Genomic DNA, 20661 nt, shown 5'->3' on the forward strand with positions numbered 1-20661 from the left:
TTCGCCATTTGCGTCACCAACCTGCCCGAAACTCATAAAAGGCTGATTTGTTGTCCTAACAGAAGTCTTTCAAAAATGCCCTTAGCATGTACAGCTGTCTCGTGTCCAGGCTGTTTTAAAACAGACACAGAGGATAAATAGGACGGGTCAAACACAGGTCTAACTACCGGCTTTAATGATGGCCAGATTCAATTAAAATACTGCCGTGCTCAATGGAAACTCGATGGAAAAATTACACGGCGATCCAAATGGACCAAAGCATCAATAATGCTATTAGTTACAACCATGCTTTCCTGATGAGCAACTTAAAGTGTCCCAATGGCTGATTTGTTTGATTTTCTAACACTAAGAGAAAATAGACCCTCAACTGTAGTTAGCTACTCTCTTATGCCCATTATGCCAGCAGAATTTAAAGTAAATCTAAGATTTAAGTTTAAATCATATCTAAAAGTACAGATGAGAATTTTGACAGCCAGTAAAAGATGAAAACATACCTTTGTCTCACTGGATTTGACCAGGACTTTACTGATCTTGAAGTGGAGCACCTCGTTATCCCAGCGACAGGTCAGAACATAGTCACCCACATTGGTCAGAGAGTCACGCACAAGGAAATCTCCATTCCGCAAAACCAGAGTCTCTGACACCTTAACAGAAAAAAAAAAAAAAAAAAAAGTAGGTAAAGAAGTTCGATAAGAAGGTAAAAACAGTTCAAAGCCTAAAAATGCTCGAAGCAAATCTGGCCCCGTGAGAAGCAGCGTGTGTGAGCATTTGGTTTCTGACACTTTGGAAGCTGAATAATTTAATTCTGAGAGCTGTGATGATTTCTAACAGACTGTTTATGTTGCTGAACAAACACAACCACCACACTCGCCAAACTCTCTCTGTTATGCTTAGTTTGACCAGACAGTGACGGATAAAACGCGTCCAAAACGGATGAATGCAATCGGAGAATGACTTCCTCGTGATACATTTTGTGTGTGTCACGATGAGTTCAGCAACATTAACTGAAGGAAACTAACTTTGGATTTATTGACAAAAGAGTCACTTAAGAAAAGCAGTTTCGCCATTCGTGTTCAGAGGGACAGCTTTAGAATGTACATCTTACCGATATCAAACGCTGCAATGGTGTTGTTTTTGAAATCGCCATGTAGTAAAAGAGATGAAAAAAAAAAAAATTGGACTGAGCAATATTCCCTTGAAAACTACCTGTGAGGAGACTGCTGTTGAAAGCAGATGGTGCAAAGCTTTAAATTCTTTAGACGAGGCATGAAACGTGCAGTTCAAAGGCTGAGGTAAACAGCGTCCCAGACCAGCAGGAGGCAGCATACGCACAGATCAAAGGCACAAAGCGAATTCACTGTCTTCTTATCTTTCACAGTGTCAAACATAATTCTGCTGAGGTGAGTAGGTTTATTTATTTTTTTATTTTTCATTTATCTGATCCTTAACTGGTCCCCAGAGAGTGTGTGAGATAAAGTTTTATTTCAGTAACCAGAGCGTCTGGGGTTTCCCCAAGTTCAAACTGGGGCAAATCCATGAATAGATGAATATTTTATGTAAATTATAGGAGGAAAGACTCGCAGATGGCTGATTTGAGTCGGTGTTCATGTGTATGTGAAAGAGAAACAGAGGTTGATCAAGAGACAGAGGCTGTGTCTAGGAACAATGTGCATGTCCCCTCCACATGTGCATCCAGTCTGTGTGCGAGTGTCCGGGTCTGTTGTTGTGTGTGTGTCTCTGTGTATGCGTGTCTTCGTCACCAGCTGTGAAACTCAACTGCGCAAATCAGGAACAAGCGCATCTGTCTGTTTAGCAGAGCTTCCCTCCTGAGCGCTGGAGCAATTTCTCCTGAGCTGAGAGAGATGATGGGAGTTATTAATCCCATCATCATCATCTGGCTTTTTCATTTGGACGGTTTCATTCGGTCTTTATGATAATAGGACAACAAAAAAAATTCTAAAATTGTTTCTTTCCAATTTATTTCTGTGCCGCTGGGACTGCTTTTCATTCATATATCAGTGGGCTTCCTGCTAACTACATTCCTAAATTGTTTTCATGCTGACTCGTGATAAATTAATTTCTGGTTGTGTCTATGTTTCAAAGTACTGTGTGTTATCTGAAACTGTCAAATTGGGACTGTGTGCCTGCAGCTAATTACTTTTTTTTTTTTTTTTTTTTTCACCCATCTGTGATTATTATTTTTTTTTACAATGAAGAGATTAATTATCAAGCCTAAAAATACCCAGACTACAAAGTGGAATTTGCATAGTGGCTGGCCTGAATAAATATATATTCTCAGTTACACAAAACTGAGAAAAGTGGCAAACCCTCACGCTTGTGAGGCTGAAACCAGCAAATCTGTAGCAGACCGTTTCCAAATGTCAAATGCAGTGTTTGGCTGACACCAGTGGTGGAAAGTACCCGAGTGCATCTACAGGTAGTGCGTTTCCAAACAATTCTAACGTTCTTGTATCATTTATTTTTTTTGGAGAATTTCCATTATATGCCACTTTGTACTTCCACTGGACTACATTTACGTGGCAGGTCGAGTTAAACCTGATTTAAGCACAAAACGACAACATGAAAATATTTTTAAAAAAAAGTTGAAACAAAGCTCTGTGTTGTCAGGATGAAATTTTCAGATGTGTGAACTATGACTGGTCCAGTGAATACTCATTTCTTTTGTTTCCTCTTCTGAACCTTACACCTTGTTCCACAAACTTTCAGCATCTGAGTGCAGATACTGAAAACATATGTAAATGAGAACTTGTTTTTCACATCATCTCAGAACTCCTCAGATTTATCCTGCTCCTGTATATAATACTGCTTCTGAAGCAGTGAAAACCGATGGAAAGTGCTGCTTACCGATGCTTCGGTACTAATAAAGTCGAATAATAAATTAACATTTTGCTACAAATACTAAAGTACTTTTGTTAAGAATGTTTCTTGCTGCACTTTTACATATAACACAGCCCTTTTAATTAGCTGTATTTGCACTTTTACTCTAGGAAAGCATCTAGATATTGCCTCCATCATTTCTGACTAGCACTGTGTATTCTTCTCTGTATGTATTAAGACCGCACAGTGCATTTCACTGGGTTCATACCTCTCGGGGTAAGTGTCCATGGTACCAGCCATGGCTCCTGAGGTCAGCAGGACTCAGTTTCAGCTCCTCCTCCAGTTCCTTACGAAGTTTCTCAGGAGGAGACTCCAGCAGATACTTGTCCTTTGAGAACTGTGCCAGACAAACAAGAGGAGAAAACATGACATCAGTTGGTGCGAATCGGAGCAAAAGACTCATCACATGTAGCTTGTAAAAAAGCTTAATCTTCACCAAAATACCAGAGGGAATAACATTTATTTACAAAAAGGCAAACATGAATATCTCTATAGCTGCATAATATGACATTTTCCATACTACAAATGGTAGTTAAATCCCAATAGAGTGATAAGATCACATGGGTGTATGGCACACGGATACATAAAAACACACACCTGTGCTACAGAAGGCAGCCCTGCAGGAAGCATCGCTATGTGCTACCTCGCCCACAAACATGCTCACACCCACTGACACAGCAGTAATAAACATGGGCAAATTATGGCCAGTTAGGACGGCTTATTACACTACCAAATACACAAAAAAGAATTTACCTAAAATCCAAAGAACTTCAAGAAATCTAACATTTCAAAGCCTCTTATTTCTCTTTGCACAATGACCACTTGAACAGCTGAGGAGATGTAAAAAATATGCACAGAACCCCCCCTTTTATCTGTGCGAGTCTGAAATAATGATAACAGCATAAGTTTGGCTCATTAGGTGAATCTTTCTGTGACTGGGGCGGTCGTGGCTCAGGAGGTTAAGAAGGTCTTCCACTAATTGGATGGTTGGTGGTTCGATCTGCCAGCCTCTCCAGTCTGTGTCAGTGTCAGTGTCAGCAGGATGAACCTCAATTATACAGAGCCCCTATGTATAAATGGTGTGTGTGTGTGTTTTATAGGAAGGTGCTCTGTGAAAAGAACAAAGCCAGCATGAGAATGTTAAAGCCTTTGTAGGGAATAAGATTAGAACAGCATTATATAAATGTAGTTCACTTACATCTGAGAGGCTAGAAGAAATTATGTATAATAAGTGACAGCGTTTGACTTATGTTGCATTTATCCACATTGCATTCACAATTCATTAGGCATTCGACATTTTACAATAACTCCAGAAGGTAATGCTGTATGTGCTCTGCTCAAGTACCATTTGCATGAGAAATGAAGAAAAATGGGAAGTCCCACAGAGGGACCCCAGAGTTCAGACAAACGGCTTAACGTGATTAAAAAAAAAATACACAGAGCGCACATAAACAAATACATGTGCACACACGCACAAACCTTCATACAAATATGCACTGACAGAAGTGCACACAGGAATAAAGGGTGAAAGGAAAATCTTCTCAGCTCTGCCATTATAAAGAGAAATGAGACAGGAGACCAGAATAAACAGTAAACAGCCTTGTCACCAAGTCGAGCCTCTTTTCCTTCTTATATTCTTACTCATTTCATCTCTGTCTTTTTTATTTGGGGGGGGGGTTTCTTTGACTTTCTCTCACGTCTCGCACACATGCCCTCTTTCCACTCCCCACAGTCAAAGTTTCAGCAAGATTGTTGTCAGACTTTTCACAGAGAAACAACAAATCAGTGCAAGTTAGGATGAAAAACTGACTAATGACCTGTATGTAGGCTGAGCTTCCGCGCTCCTGCAAGACTGTGCGTATGATGCAAGAGCCAAACATTCGATCTTATCGTCTCCAGGCTGGTGCAAGATGAAATTATTAACTTCCTCCACTACTCTATACTCGTCTCTTCTCCAATCCTCTGGGGAGGATGGAGGAATATCACCATGGAGGCTCACTCTCCCAGATTAGATTTTAGGTGTGTGAATGTGTGCGTTTGTGAAGGTGAGAAGAGGCCAGTGAAAGAGCAGAGGGGTCAAGTGTGCAGTTATTGCTTTTTCTTGTCTCTGTGGAAACCCAAGAGAGGCCTGCCACTAAACTGATGCTCTGCAATGAACTTGGCTTGTGAGTGTGTGTGTGTGTGTATATGAAGGGTTATGAGGCAAATTGAAATGTCAGCAGGGTTCTATTTATGATACGGTTCATGAAATAGGCTGACATTAAAGGGGAAACACTGACGGATACCAACAAATAGACAATATAAAGTGATTTGACAAGGTCGGATAAAGACAAAGACGACATCTACTCTGCTGTGTTCTATCTAAAGAAAATAAAAATGATGCATCTCACACAGTTCAGTGGAAGCTATCAATCTGAATCATCATGGTAGTATTAAAATACTTTGTTGGGGTTATTTTTCCACGAGGGCATTCAGTAGGAATTGAGTGTGCTGTAGTGGCAGATGCACCTTCCTCTTAAAAAGTGAGGAAGCAGAGAGGAAGAAAGGAGGCAAGAGCTCTTGAAGGGTGTGAATAAAGAGCAAGAAATTCTATATAGGGAGAACATATTATCTGATGACAAAAGGGAAACGTACAATGAATGCAAGTACAATGGATACTTACATGTTGTATGCACTCTCATTGTAAGTAGAATGGGAGACGCTTACAAAGACTAATATGACATAACTAGCACAATTATATTGAGTAGGACTATACCTTTCACTTTGAGTCCTTGATTTCCATTCAAATATATGTGTATTTGTTTGTTAGTGTGAAGAGTACAGAAGCAGTAACGTCAGTTGGTGTTTATTACAGCTACTGGCATGATGATTAATTGTTCATTGTTATAATTAGGCCTTATTATCACAAACACTTGTATTGTTTTCAATGGGTAGCAGGCCGGGGCTGCCGGCAGTAGTAGAACAGCGTGAAAAGGTGGTAGAAACAATGCAAAAAGGATCGTGCTGTTGGAAAGCCAGGTTTGTGCATGACACATCGGTCTTTGCACAAGCGAAGAGACATCAATAAAAATCTGGAACATTGGTGAAATATTGGCCAGCTAGCTCTTAACTTTATCTGTTAAAAAAACTTGATGAACTGAGCTTCAGGAAACTCAAGAGATTTTTGAAGCCAATATGTGACCGAGGAATTACGATACGAGTTTTGAGTGATGTGCTGTTATGTTCTGTGGTCCATGTTTTAACAAATTGTTCCAGGTCAACACGAGACACGCAGCAAAACTGTGCCTGTAAAAAAGGGACAGGCAGCCCATCAACTGTCCATGGTTCAACTGCAGACTTGGGAAATTTATGTAATTGAGAATGAAACGGTCAGTCAAGTCTTGTGTGTGGTCTGAACTCTAAGGCTATTTAACCGTATGCCTACTCATACAGTAATAACATAATTTTGGGGTTTTTAAAGCTCTCAATAGAAGCTGACCCTAAGGAAAAGAGGGGCAGAGTGGTCCAGTTGTTCACCAACTCCAAAAATGATCCACTGGAATAGAGGAGTAAATATATGGAAGAAAAAGGAGCACTTTGTTACTTTGACACAGTCATTTCATTAAGACCTCAGGAAAGACCTCGGGCATAATAGGCGTCCTTTCTATCTTTTCCTGTTTGGACACAATTTATAAAGTTTTCAGGTTTTCATGCTCCCTGATGTGCACCGAGTCTGAAACAGCAGTCTCTTATTTTGGTTGACTGTACCAAACAAAAACATGAACCGGTTTCATTGGTACATTATGCATGTCTATATCGAGCATGGATTTTATTAACACAGCAGTCACACGGGGTGACAAAAAGTGTCCGAGCAAACCACAGACACCAGCTGAATCAGGAGCGGCCGTGTAGACAAACAAGAGGATAACACAAGCAGACAGTCCTCAAGAGAAAGACTAAACAACAAGCACACGTGAAGACAAGACATCAGACATTCAGGAGGGCACAGAGGCAGACAGACACAGCAGAAAGTCATTAATGCAGACAGAGAGGAAGACATGCAGAAAGACAGGGAGCCCATCAGCCGATGAGAGAGCTTAAGCAATTTAGCAGCTGATGTAGGACTTGGCTTCCTTGGGGAGGTGAAGAGAAGGAAATTCACATGTGTGAAACATAACAATGCATATATAAGTGTATGTATCTGTGTGTGTGTGTGCAGTTGTCCATGCGTCTGCACACGTGTACTGCAATTGTTCGAGTTCTTTATGGGTGGCGTTCTAAATGGATTGGGCTGGTGAGGGCTGAGTTTAAGAGAAGTAGCACCAGGTAGGAAGAGATGAGAGCGCAGTCAGAAAACATGCTATAGGGTTTTAGCAGGTTTAGGCCCAATCCCATTTCTATTTTCTACCCCTACCCCTACCCCTTAGCCCTACCCCTTGGCACACGTGTGAAAATGAGCCGTCGATAACAGCACAGTGTGATCCGTCACCTAATTTACACCAACATGCACTCAAGTCTACTGTTCTCGCAGCAGGCCAATTAGTTTTCATGTCATGACATCACCGCACCCTCCCTGGGTGAAAATCGACACCTCCATCTCTCAACATCTTGAGGAGAAAAAACATGAACCAACTAAAAGGAAAATAAATGAAAGGGATGATAATGGGGAGACATTCTAAAAATATGCACATATTTATACATTTATTATGCACTCATACCCATTTTGAATGAGTGTGTGTGTGTGTGTGTGTGTTCCTGCGGTTCTTTGATTATGTTCTGTCTATTGCGCACTGAATTGCTTATATCGCTGTGTCCAGTTTGCATAGCGTCCTCTTTAGTGTGAGTGTTCAGTGTTGGCAGTCATGAAATACATTTTCACTGCATGACTCCACTTCTAACTGAGACAACAGCGTACTTGCCCATGGATGTGTGGGTTTGCTGATGTTAGGTCAGAAATTTAAAGCCCCAAGTGTTTACGATGCATAAAACAGAGGGGTGCAAACCAGCGTGTCGCTGTTTGTGCATGAAATACTTTCTTTGCTAATTTTTGCCAAAGGGTTACACAATGCCAAGAAATGCAACTCTAAACACACGACTCCAGGAGCGAAGGCCTCAGTGAGAAATGAAATGGAAAATTATTGCTGACAAGTATGAAAACCTGCAGGGAAGAAATAAAGTCTCTGGCATTTACCAGCAAGGATGCAAAGTAGAACAAAAAGCAGGAACACATTCCGGAGTAAAAGCACCAACAAAGGAGATGAATGCACTCTACCCAGACTGCTGCACTTGGATCAAAGCTCATGTCAGAATGCACATTCTTTCTTTTGCAGCCAGTGGGCTAGTTTTTAACCATGTTGTCACGGTAACACCCCGAGTTGTGCTGGCAGTGGGGGTTTGGACGGGTGTGTTTAGGGGTGGATGGATCCCACCTCCTGCACACATACACACAGTCTCACACACACACACACACACACACACACACGCTTTGAGGAAAGGGTCCAATCCTGAACAGCCTTGCTTTACCTTTATCTGCTTTCCCTTTCTCCTCCTCTCTTTACCCCCTTCATCCCCATATCTCACCTCTTTTGTGGTGATAGAGACCTGGATTATTGCAAAAAAAAAAAAAAAAAAAAAAATTGTATCCTCCTATCTCCCATTACAGCCACACACACACTGGCATGTACACACTATCGAGGTTTCTGAGTACGTACATGTCCAATATCCCCCCTCTCCAGACCGCTGTAATCCCTCCGCTGTGCCCTCCAGCCTAGTTTCCATTGTTATATTCACACAAGCTCTCATGGGTGTAGTATTTAAGTAACATGTAAAATGATATGAGCATTAGAAGGGAGGGATGTTAACATTAGACCTCTTTATTTTTTCTAAGCAAGGTTAGAATGCTCTCGAATCAAAGTTAATTCAGGCTACTTTTTCAATAATGCCATAAAGACGAGTGTAGAAGTAGATTTGACACATGCATTAACAGAAAAGTAAAAGTAAATGCAATGCAAGTTGATGTATTAATGTGTTTTGAACTTAGTCTTACACTAATCTTGAAATTGTATAGAAAACAGATCCAGAAGATGCATCAGAATCTCTAGCTGGACAGAAAAATAAAGATATTATAGAAGACACAGTTGAATGCCGGAGTTCTAACAACACTCTGCCAGCCTTGCTGATGATGCAGAGTTGTGAGCAAGCTCACAGTTTTTATAAGTTGTTTCCTGAGACTTCCACCTGCTCCACGTGACAAGTTTAAATGATATAATGGCCTATCACACGTAATTAAATGTCCAGGAGAGAGGCCCCATCTACATTGTAGACAATACTGCTGTTTGCTGCACAAGCATCCAAGTACACATCAGCAGAGCAGACGGTTGTGCTGAATCATGCACAGATGCTTCATAGACTAAAGGAATAATACTAACCAAAATACCAATATTGCAATTTTTTCTTCTAAAATTGCCTCTAAATTTCTAGTATCCATCTTCAAGCTGTAGGTTCAAACTTTATCCTGCCTTGCCAACCGACTCGTTGATGAAAAGAGTAGTTAGTAACAGCGCATCTCTGACTGACTTGGGCTCTCCGTCTGTGGAGCAGATGCAGACTGAAACAAAATCCACCTTTTCACATGATCTCATGTGAAAAGAACTCGGGAAACAAAACGTAACCAAACAAGGGACTAATGGAGAGATATCAAAATCAGAACTGTCCAAAAGGCTGTTGGACCGACAACCTTTCCTCCTTTTCTTAATTTAAACCTAACAGTAAGAACATTGCATTAACTAAAACTGACTAAGCCTGGAACAAAAATTCCAAAACACTGGTAACAGTAACAGTGATGATGTGTCATATGATCATAGAGAATCAGGGAACCAAGTAGTCTCTTCAGACAGAGTGCGTAAGGACTGGTACACACACACACGTATAGAAAGAGAGAGTATGAGTGATAACACTGACCTTCTACTGTCATTAAGAATAAGTGTCTCCTACACGTACACACTCAAACACATGTAGTGTATTCGCCCCTTAAGGCAACTGGATGCTGATATACAGCGTATCTGCAGGAGTATATACACGCAGACACACATGCAGAGCCCTGCTGCGAGCTGTCACTCATCGTGGTGCGAGAGCTGACACCCCCTGTATGGATTGACAGCTGGTGGACAGGATATGACATACACCTGCACACCCACTGAGGCTACACACTGATGCTCCGGATGGCTCCGCTTTGAAAACTACACTCTTGTTCTTATTATCAGGTTATCTGTACCACTTCTTCTAACCCATTCTGTCTACCAACTCAATTCAAAGAGCCTTTACAGGCAAGAAATAGAGCAAATAATGCAGTCAGCAAGTGCTATGGTACAATAGATGCACTTTGTCCACCAATCAGAAGAAAGGGCAGTGGCTTCTGTGTTATGTGAGAAAAACAGCCCTGGGGAAAAGACAGTCCTCAAATTCACCCTCTTCTGCTCATGAAGCCTAATTGGTGGGACAACTGCAAATAACCTTCACATGTCAATATTTCTATCAGCTCCTCATGTCTCCTCTGAACTGAAATCTGGTGGTGGACACTCACTTGAATCCAGTGAGCAAGAAACGTTCACCCAAGAGAGGCCACCCAAAATGTCTCTAAAAATCGAATTTTTCCCCATCAGACCCACAGATTCTTGTACATCCCAGAACATTAGGTCAAGACAAGCTGAACCAAGAACTGGCTTTGCAAGATCTCTTCAGGCAGCATTAGCTTTAAAGTTCCCCTCAAACAGCAGTCAGAATACTACCGTACATGCCGTTTCTGGTAAAAACAGACAAGCTCCAACATCCCAAAGCAGGTAGTGCAATGATAGTAGATGATAGATTTTCATACAAATAATTCCAAGTGACAATTTATTCAACTTTTTTAAATCCACTATTACAGCATAAGCCTAATGATAATAGTAATATCAGTAAAACCAATTTGTAAGTGACCTAATCCTGAGGTGAGTTACTAAGTCCTATTAGTGCAGCGCCAATTTTCAGGACTGTACATCTGACTAGAATGGGACAACAATCCTCATCGAAAGGTCCACCTACTGGTCCCAACTTTTTTGAGATTTTTGGGAGTCTGGGTTGTTAAAAAAAAGAAAAAAAAAAGAAAAGACATCTGTTATGCAAACATGATCACGTTTATCTCATAATAACTTAACTGCCGACCCATTCTGCATTAACTGGACAAGTGAATTTGTTTGAATTTATTGTCATGGGGTGAGGCATAAAAACTCAAGAAACTGCTTCAAAATTACATATTTCACATATTAAATATTTACAATCAATATATTGCCTTAATAGATGAGACCAAACTGGTCTTTTCTCTGCGTCTTTATCCGACTCGGCATTTCATATTCTAATGTCTCATCTTCTGTGTTTCACTTCTTTTCCTCCTTTACGTTTCTGGCTTTAAGGCCCACTATAAAGCATTATCCCTCTCCATTTCTTTCCCCATCTAATCAACCTGCTCAATAGCATCTATCAGCACTTTGATGAGCAGACCATTACTGAGAGCATGTGTGTGTGGGTGCCTGTCAGTGTAGCAAAAGATATATGATGACAATCAGCTGCCTAAAGGGCCGACTGTCTTTTGTGGGGCTGCTTATGTGAACGTGCTTTTGTTTATCATTGTTGTGCACACAACCACAAACGTGAACTGAATTGTTTCTTTTGGGGCTCAATTATCTTTTCTTATACATGACAGCACAGTCTAGGCAATGAAAGGGAAAATAGAAGGGGGGTGGGGGGAGTTAACCCAACATCACAGACATGCAAAAAGAACTTAAAAAAGAAAAAAAACTTTTTCCCATCATTGGAAACCCAACGTCACCCTAACGCATGCACACCACACGATCATACACGCGAACGCACTCGGGCACAAACACACAGAAGAGCAAGACAAGATTTTAAATGATGTTTGGCTATTAACAAAAACTGCGCATCTCTCCATCACCTCCTAACCCATGATTTATATGTTAAGCAGGCCTGTAGGCTAAAGCTCCCTTCCCTAAGTGAGGGAAGTGAACATTCATTTCCCAAAAGAAACTGCACTGACAAATTATCATTGTTTTTTTTGTTTTTTTTTAAAGAAAAATACACAACAAGCAGAAACAAAAATAGAGCATACACATAAAGAGGACTACACAGCACGAGGGGCACACAGGTTTACCAAAATGCCCGCAGTCACAAGTGTAAACTCAGAGATGGAGAGGACAGTGTTTTATTTAGCTAAAGAAACACATGAACTTATTAAAGAGACAGCAGACTGATGTCAGAGTACTGATTAAAGATTACACACATTTCATTTGAGAACTATCTGGGTGAAATTAGATAGCTTGGTTGAGCCTAATTCAAATCAGATTAGTTTAATAATTCTGCTAATGATGCAGCAATGAGGCCTCACCCACTGCATTGCTGTAATTAGATTTTTAATAATTATGCAAATCAATACATTTTCAGTACATAGGAAGTTGCCACAAATAGACTAAACTAGCTAGAACCTAAACTGAAAATGGCTGAGAACTTGAGATGTATCCGAGAGTGTTAGCCTAAAAGCCATTAGGAGGGAATTTTTCAATCCATTTCTGAATTTTAAGACAGTCGATGGGTTCTTTGGTCACTTTAGGAGTTTTTCCAATCCATAAAGCTCTACTCCGCTTGATTTTTTGCACAAAATAGTTCCGTTTTGGACTGCGCAAGATTCTGGAGTCCATGGTAAGAGATTTGTACACCGTGTCAACAGATTTCCGAAAGACTGAGGCTGTAGATATTGTTAGTACGCCATCATGAACTGACAGACCTTTTTCACAGCAGGTCATAACTTTGACAAGATCATAACAGGAAATGCACATGTGTATAACTGATGGATGCGCTCCACTTGGGGGGAAGCTCCTGCTGTAGCGCATGCTGGTTCGTTGTCAACGTTTATTCCATTAGCTGATAGGGGTGTGAATGTATATTAGACAGGAAGCAGCGATGTAATGCCACAATTTAATAATTACAAAATGCACAATTTCCCAAATAATATAAAAAAAAAAAACAAACAAACAAAAAAACACAAGACAAGAGATTGCACCAAAAAAATAAAAAAATTGCACAACCATTGCTTAGAAGTGGAGTAAAAAGTAAATCAAGGTAATTTGCACAGTAACTGAATATGAAGATGGATGAGTAGGTCAGTGTCATCGTATGCAATGAACGTAAAAGGCCAGCATTACCACACGTAAAACCAAACCCCACTGCTTTAAAGCCAACTCAGCAATGCCACACCTATAAGATGCTGTTGCCATGGTAACCCCATACTCTGCATGCCCCAGCTGGTGTTTCCCGGAGGAAGAAAAAATGCTTGAGTGGGTTTAAGTGTGTTACAGAGAGAGAGATAGAGGTTAATGTGGCCCATGTGTGCTTTGCCACGTCATGTGCAGTGAGGTGCACCGAGGAGGAAAACATAACTGGTTGGAGGCAGTTATCGTGGATTCCCATGGTATGTGCGATTGTGTGTGTCCGTGTGACCTGTTCCTATAGCATCCTTGAGTTGTTGATTTTTCACTGCGGTTAAATCGCTGGTCAAGTAGTTCAGTAGTAGGCAATGACTTGTGTAATCTGATCTACACCTGGCTAATAACTAGTTCTCAGTCATGGCGCTGTGTTGTGCAGCTTTCTCTCTCTCCCTCTCTGGGACACTGTGCTATTATCCTCATCAGATCTTGTTACAGGAGGAACAGGGAAAACTTTAAATGGACTTTAACAAGACTTGAAACTCGTACTTAGACCCAGCAGAAAAAACAGCTCAGAATGTTTGCTAACCTCAGTGGGATCCCCTGTCCATCTCTTCTGGCCTGGCCTAAGCTCAGAGTAATCATCGAGAAATGAGGAGTTTCTATTCAATCTCTGCATTTCCACCTGCTTCTCTGTGCCGCTCATACTTCACTTTCCCCGCGCTGCGGTGCAATTTATAGACGGCTCAAATGCACACACAGATCTGACTCATCCTGTGGCTTTCCTTGACTTCACTGCTTTATTTTCCAGCCCTTCTCATCAGGTTTAGCTTTCTCCATCTACCATGCTTTAGGCAAACAGTGAAGCCTTTCTCGGTCTCTTGAGATGCTGTGCTCTGATCCTTTTCTGAACTCATCTGTTTTGCTTTTCTTGTGTTTTTCCCCGCACACCTCCGTCTATCACGCATCTAAGGAGAAAGTAAGCTGCAGGAGGTCAGTTGTCTCATTTAATCTCTCTTGCAAACGCCACTAACATATCCGTCTAAAATCTGAAGCTTTCTCGCTTTTATTTTCCTGTAACACTACTCCATTACCTTTTGTTTTATTCCACCTACATTTTCTTATATTTCTGCTTTCAACACGCCTTGTCACATCTCCTCCAAGTTCCTCTTTACAGTCATTCTGTCTATCTCTCCACTGCACAGTCCCCATCCTTCCTCCTGCTGCAACCTGCCATCTCTCAGCTGCATATCATATCATTCTCTCGGTGCACTTTCCCCACCAAGCTCCACTCAGCCAGGATGTGTGGATGTTTGTGTGCGAGTGTGTGCGGATGTCATACAACAGAAGAGGTATCTTGCTGGTCCATCAGCAGAGTGGAGGGATGGGAAACGAAGAGGAAGGCAGAGATTAAATGCTGTATGGAAATACTGCAAACTTTTAACATTCAAGTATTTATAAACATCTCGTTTCTTAATACCATTTGCATGATTCTATTTTTCGTCAAATATGCAACAACTTTTGGTGTGAAAAATGGTATCTTCATTTCTAAGTTAGCATCCTGGTTGTAGCAACTTCCTTGAAGCTCTTGACATCTATGTATCACTTTCAATTGGCACAGGTCTGAATTGTGTTTTGTCACATTAACACACACACACACACACACACACACACACACACACACACATATATATATATATAAATAAATTAAAAAAATGGGTGAATCTGAATAAGAGGTCCAGAAAAGCACTTTATCACAGCACCTATTTAAGGCTGAATGCTGTCACTAACAGCCTGATGAAGCCACCAATGTATCCCATATCTCATATCTGGACAGAGCTTAATTTTAGCTTTTCATTTGTTTGTTCTCCTTGCCTAATAATGAGCACATACTGCCTTTATCTCTCAGCTCTATTAATAGAATTTAAGCTGATTGTTTAGTCATTTATGTCATCCATTCAATTAGCTTTCTATAAAGCTGAATAATCTTCGGTTAAAACACAGCTTCTTTTGCCTCATTCCACTTCTTGTTCAGGTTATAGGTTCTTTGTCTTTAATTGAAGCAAAGCCGTTAGTGTCTAAGACAACTGGGACCAGCTGGCAGAACTCAAATGCTCAGGGTGGTTTATTCACTCAGCTGGAACTACACATCTAACCTTTAATTTTGGCAACTCAGAGAAGAACTTGTGATTAGGAAGTCAGGGGTCTGAAGGTCACTAAACTGTGCCTTTTTCAAAAACAACCTCATTATGACAAGTATGCTGGTGCACTAAGTTAGTCCATTCTCAATGACACGCTGCTTCCTTTGGCCTCGGTATCTGTTTTTTCTCCAATAAAAAAGGCACAAGACATTTCCCCTGAGGGGGGTGCCACTCGCAGTCATCCTCGCTTCTCTGGGCTTAACCATTAATAGCCAATTTGCCAGCTTTGGAAAGTAAAAGGTCATCACACTGATGGATGGAAGGTCTCCGGACTCATCAATGCTAACCTTCCACTGTTACACAAAAATGAGCTCTAACATTTATTTGTTGAGGTGCAGACACACGGCATGAATCTACAACGCAACATACACACATATCCACACAAGCACACACCTATTCCTCATTTGCCATTTAACCGCAAGCCAGTACTATTACTATTCACACCAGGACCATCTATCTTGACAGTGACAAGTGTGAAGGGAAAACCACAAACCCAAAATGCATTTCTCCAATGCAGTTAAAGAGGACGGGGACCAAAAGGGAGGAAGCAGCAGCTGAGGGACGCACAGCGTAGAGGCAAAAATGAGGGATGGGGGTTGGTGAAAATGGACAGCCTGGTTTTTACTTATCTGCCAAATTCCCACAATATATGAAATCATGCATCTGCTTTTGCATGTTGTGCATCATCAATTTGTGCTCCAGCATTGGGGTCAGATAGCCTGAGATGACATGTGCAATTTAAAAGGAGGAAAAAAGGGAGAGAAAAACAAATGTATGCTGTGGGAAATGCAGAACTGGGCAGGCATGAGAAGAATCAATGGTTCATTTTGCACAAATTAGGCTAAATCTAAAACATTCCATTTTTTATGACATAATCGACTTTATGGGCTTCATTTTATGGCTGCCATAGAGTTGTTCTACTTTGGTTTACTTGTAACAGTACCTCTTTACGTCAACAATGGCTGTGGTCTGAAGCTTCAGCCTTGTTACCAAGGATGCACACACATATGGTGACACAGCATCTAATTAATTAATCAATGACTGACAGCAGAGGATTAATCATCTTCAAAACTAGAAACACAGCCAAGACACATGGTTAAAAGAAAAAGAAAAAGAAAATCACACAGGATCAAATAAACATTCACTCCCCAGTTAAAGGAGACCAACTCTGTTTCTACTGAAATGTTATACTTTGTATGAAAAGGCACCTATTATACCTTAAATGTGATGGTACAAATGATGTGATGTCATGGTACAAATATATAAGATATATATATATGTGGGGGGGTGTATACGGTACTTAGCCAAGCACACAGACTGAACCAAAGAAGAGTTAGTTAATGTTAGCATTTACAGACTGTCAATATTACAACTTTTCTTTAGCCATTTCTGGTGAAAAAATGTAATTCTTCATGTAATTTTAACATTCCTCTACACTTTGACTCAATTACAATTACTTTTTTTTAAATTAACTCACAAAAATGGTGCCACTCATTTTCCACTTAAATGAAAGTGGAAATCAGGAGCCTGCTAATCTGTAGCTTTGTCGTGGCGACATCTTTCTCCCCGCGGTATCAGTAGATCACTATACCCACTGATACATTTTGCTAGAACAAATGATGACCTATCGACTGGTAACTTGACACTCAAACATGAACAGAAAGAGGCAATGATGTAGTTGAGGATGCAACTGGGAGGAGTAGAGATAAAGAGGCACAAGAGATTTAATACAAAGAGGAAAAAGCAGAACAGAAATAAGACTATTGAAACAGAAAGGAAAAACCCACTAAGAGGAAAACAGGTAAAAGTAACAATGAAGGAGAGAAATGGGAGAAAAAGAAAGAGGGAAGGACGCAAACACAGCCCCTACATGATAAGAAAATGTTTGATCCCATTGCTAGATGCATCAATCATTTAATCTCCCTGTTACAAGCAAACACACACACGCACGTACGCACGTACGCTTCCTCATCACGCCGGCCATGTAGCCAGCAAAAAGAAGCACACCCTACAGCTGAGACACCATTGGCCCGTAATGATGTCATCTCTTCCTAGAGGTTGAGCAGCGAGCTATACAATTGGCTGGCTGAGACAGACAGTAGAAGAGTGCTGCTGAGGTATCAGTTCCATTCATACGGAGGCAGCAATGAAGCATGCGTGCGTCCGTGCGTGTGTGTGTGTGTGTGTGTGTGTGTGTGTTTGTGGATGTGACCACTCCCCACCGGGGCATACAGGCAGAGCTATTAGGGCTGCATCCATCATTCTGAGGCGCAGACATTACCTGCTGGGATGCTCCCTAATGGACCCTCCTTCTGACACACACAGTGGAATTTCACTACAACACACACTTTCAGATATGCATGTACTCATGTGTACACACATGCACACAACTGATGGGGGGTTGGGAGATGGGTGTTGTCTCCCTGTTACCAAGCAGTTGTCATGGTGATGCAGATGGAGCTTTTACTGCTAGCTGGGACCCTCACATCCCTTTTCATTGATGCGTGCATGTGTGCACCTTTCGAGAGCAGCCCTGCCTTCAAGTGTTTTCAAGGAACACAAATAAGAAACAGACTTTGGGTGTGTGGAAGTGTGTTTGTGTGAATGCAGAGGTGGGAGAATGTAAACACTCTCCTGAGAGACACTAGACACATCCTCTAAGAGATGCTCAAGAGAAATTAGCCTGTGGTTGCCTGTTACAGTGCGCTGCACCTTCAACCTCCTCCATCTCTCTCCGTCTCTCCCAATTACATATCTTAAACTCCCCCTTCATCTTTAATCCAACTGCACATTCCACCCCAGCCCAGTACCCCATTTATTCAAGTATGATCTCACTCACAGGCTTGTAACTGCCCAAGAATTCACAAGAGACGGCTTGCATCTTAAATGTTGCAATTTCTTTTGAAAACTGAGAAAAGCACAGCATAGGTGGATATAAATCCAGATATCACACACTGAAAGGCACTTAACCAGGCATAATAACGCACTTTAACATGTCCCGATACAGAAAATAATTACCGTGCTGGAGGACACTCACTGCCTGTACCTTGTTCATTTCTCTCTTCTGTCTAGAGGCTTCTATTACTTTCTTATTATGCTCAGGAAACATGATAACAGCTATCTACAGCTCAGGTGACACGCTCCCCTCGTCTTTTTTCCCCCTGCTTAAACTAATCAATGTCACTATGAGCCAGTCACGCTGTGTATGTATGAGTTACATATGTCCCAGCACATGAACTGTGTGTCCAGGGTGCATGAATTGCATTTTATTGGCAGAAGTATTATTCTAATCTAATTTGAATGTAATTGTGTTCAACACAGCGATCGCATTTCTGTCAATATAATCAGTTTGAACTCTAATCAGTATCTGTATCTGGTTCACATTAACACTCCAGTCTGCTGCTTTAATAACCATAAGATGTTATCAGCACCTCTGGAGGAGCACTACTCTGTTTGCTTCTCCATCTCTGTGTGTACCTTGTGTTTTTGCACCCGTGCTGAAACATTATTAATCGTCAATTAGTTGCTTTAGCTGTTTAAAGGACAAGTGCAAACTCAGTCCAGACAAAAAAAAAATTTAATGAGGAGCTGCAGCCCTAAAGTGTAGGTCCATAGACGCATGCATGTCAAGGCATGTGCACATACATGGCTGAGCGTCTGTGCTTGAGTAAGTGTGTGTGGGGAAGATACGGATTAAGCGAGTGTGTTCGCTGCCATTCTCAGCTGCTCTCTGCAAATCACCCAGAGACGCTTTAACAGCCCTGGGTCTTCATAAAGGAAAATGATGCATTAAAAACTCTGCAGAGGTCCAGGACCTTCAGTAACTCAAACAAACTCTACCCAATGGGATTTATTAGAATTCAGAGCAACACAGGCATGGAGAGCTGGAAAAGCTTAGACTATGAAAAAATAAAAGTCCCCATGAAGACGTACTTCACACTGAACATTCAGCCTTTACAAATAAATGCGCAATTAGCAAATTAAAACAATGTTTTCTATAACAATTTCTATATTTTTAAGTGGGTGCAAACTTCCAGGCTGCAGTCTGTGTTTAGACTTTTAAACACGACAGCCCAACTTTTTCTAACTAACAATGAGCATGAGCAGCATGACAGCCCAGCTCCCCATGTTGGAATGCCTATTTGTTTCATTTCGGGGGAACGGAGCCTTTAAAGTCGAGGCAGCCTTACGTCCAACACTCTCTGCGTTCTCCGCAGTCGGGAGAGGTCAAAGATGAAGGGAGAAAACAATTGCCAACCTCCGGCTCCAAATCCCCCCACTATGCCACAGTCCCGCTCAGCTGCGTCTCGCCCGGAATATGTGTGGATGGTGTGTGTGTGCGCGTAACTGTGTGGGCGTTGTGGATCCACGGGTATGTGTAATTTCTTCAGCAAGAGTCTGGAGGAGAGACGTCAGAGGACTTATTGTCACACAAAAAGTTTTCAGCATTCAATGTCGGTTCTCAAAGTTTACCGGGGGAAACCAGCTGATCAATACTGAGGAAGTCCAATATATGAATAAAAAGCTTATGTGTTCGTCACAAAATGACTCTTTTCTTTACAGTTAGAACTGTTCTACAAGAGACCAGAAAACAGTTCAATCAGAGCATCCAAATGTTTAATCTTGGCCTCACAGTGTTATATTCTAAGACACAGTGTTATATTCAAATCTAAAAAAAATAAATAAAAAAATCTTAGTGCAGCATTGACATTGTTGAGGAACACAACACACCTCAACTGACTTATTTTCCCCATCTGCCATTTACCTTGGAATAATCTTTTAGCTTCTTAAAAAAAGAGCCCCGGGCCATTTAAGATCTGGCGATGCTGGTCCAAATGTGCCTAAAGCTATTGCAGTACGTTCTACGCTGAGAGTGTTGCCAGGAAAGCACGTGATCTTGAGTCAAAGGGCATTTTAAACTAACCTGCAGCAAGGTACTTGTCAGAATAATGTCTCCTTTGCCAGCCTCCGTTTAAAGAGGCTAACCTGTGATTAAATGTACAGGAGCATTTATCTATGCTTCTCTGTTCTTCTATTAAAGTCGTCGTCGCCGCCCCCCCCCACCCCATCATTTCAGGAGAAAGCACATGGTTACGTGAAGCACTGAGCTGGAAAGCTCTGCGATCCTGGCCTGCAGCTAATAGTCATGATACGAACTGACCATTTCGTTTTTTGCATTTTCACTTATTTGACTTTGCTGAGCCACAGTGTGCCTGGAGCCACATTTCTTTGAGACAGTCGGCTCTATGCTCAGACATAGCAGCAGATAGATTTGTTTAAACGCTTCTTCTAATGCTTTCTCCCGATTGCTTTCAGGCCTACAGGCTGATCTC

General features: G+C 41.3%; 1 protein-coding gene across 2 annotated transcripts in view; it reads right to left on the minus strand.

Annotated features, from left to right (window-relative positions):
* Positions 1-20661, minus strand: part of sh2d3ca (SH2 domain containing 3Ca) — a 50719-nt gene that overhangs the window by 8114 nt on the left and 21944 nt on the right. For both annotated transcript variants that reach the window (XM_075455766.1, XM_075455767.1), the window contains 2 exons: positions 3107-3235; positions 495-644 (listed from right to left, as the gene is read on the minus strand). In XM_075455766.1, coding sequence (XP_075311881.1) covers positions 495-644; positions 3107-3235 — 279 coding nt within the window. The remainder of the gene's footprint in view (positions 1-494; positions 645-3106; positions 3236-20661) is intronic.

Source organism: Odontesthes bonariensis, chromosome 22 (assembly GCF_027942865.1).
Source record: "Odontesthes bonariensis isolate fOdoBon6 chromosome 22, fOdoBon6.hap1, whole genome shotgun sequence".
Taxonomy (NCBI): domain Eukaryota; kingdom Metazoa; phylum Chordata; class Actinopteri; order Atheriniformes; family Atherinopsidae; genus Odontesthes; species Odontesthes bonariensis.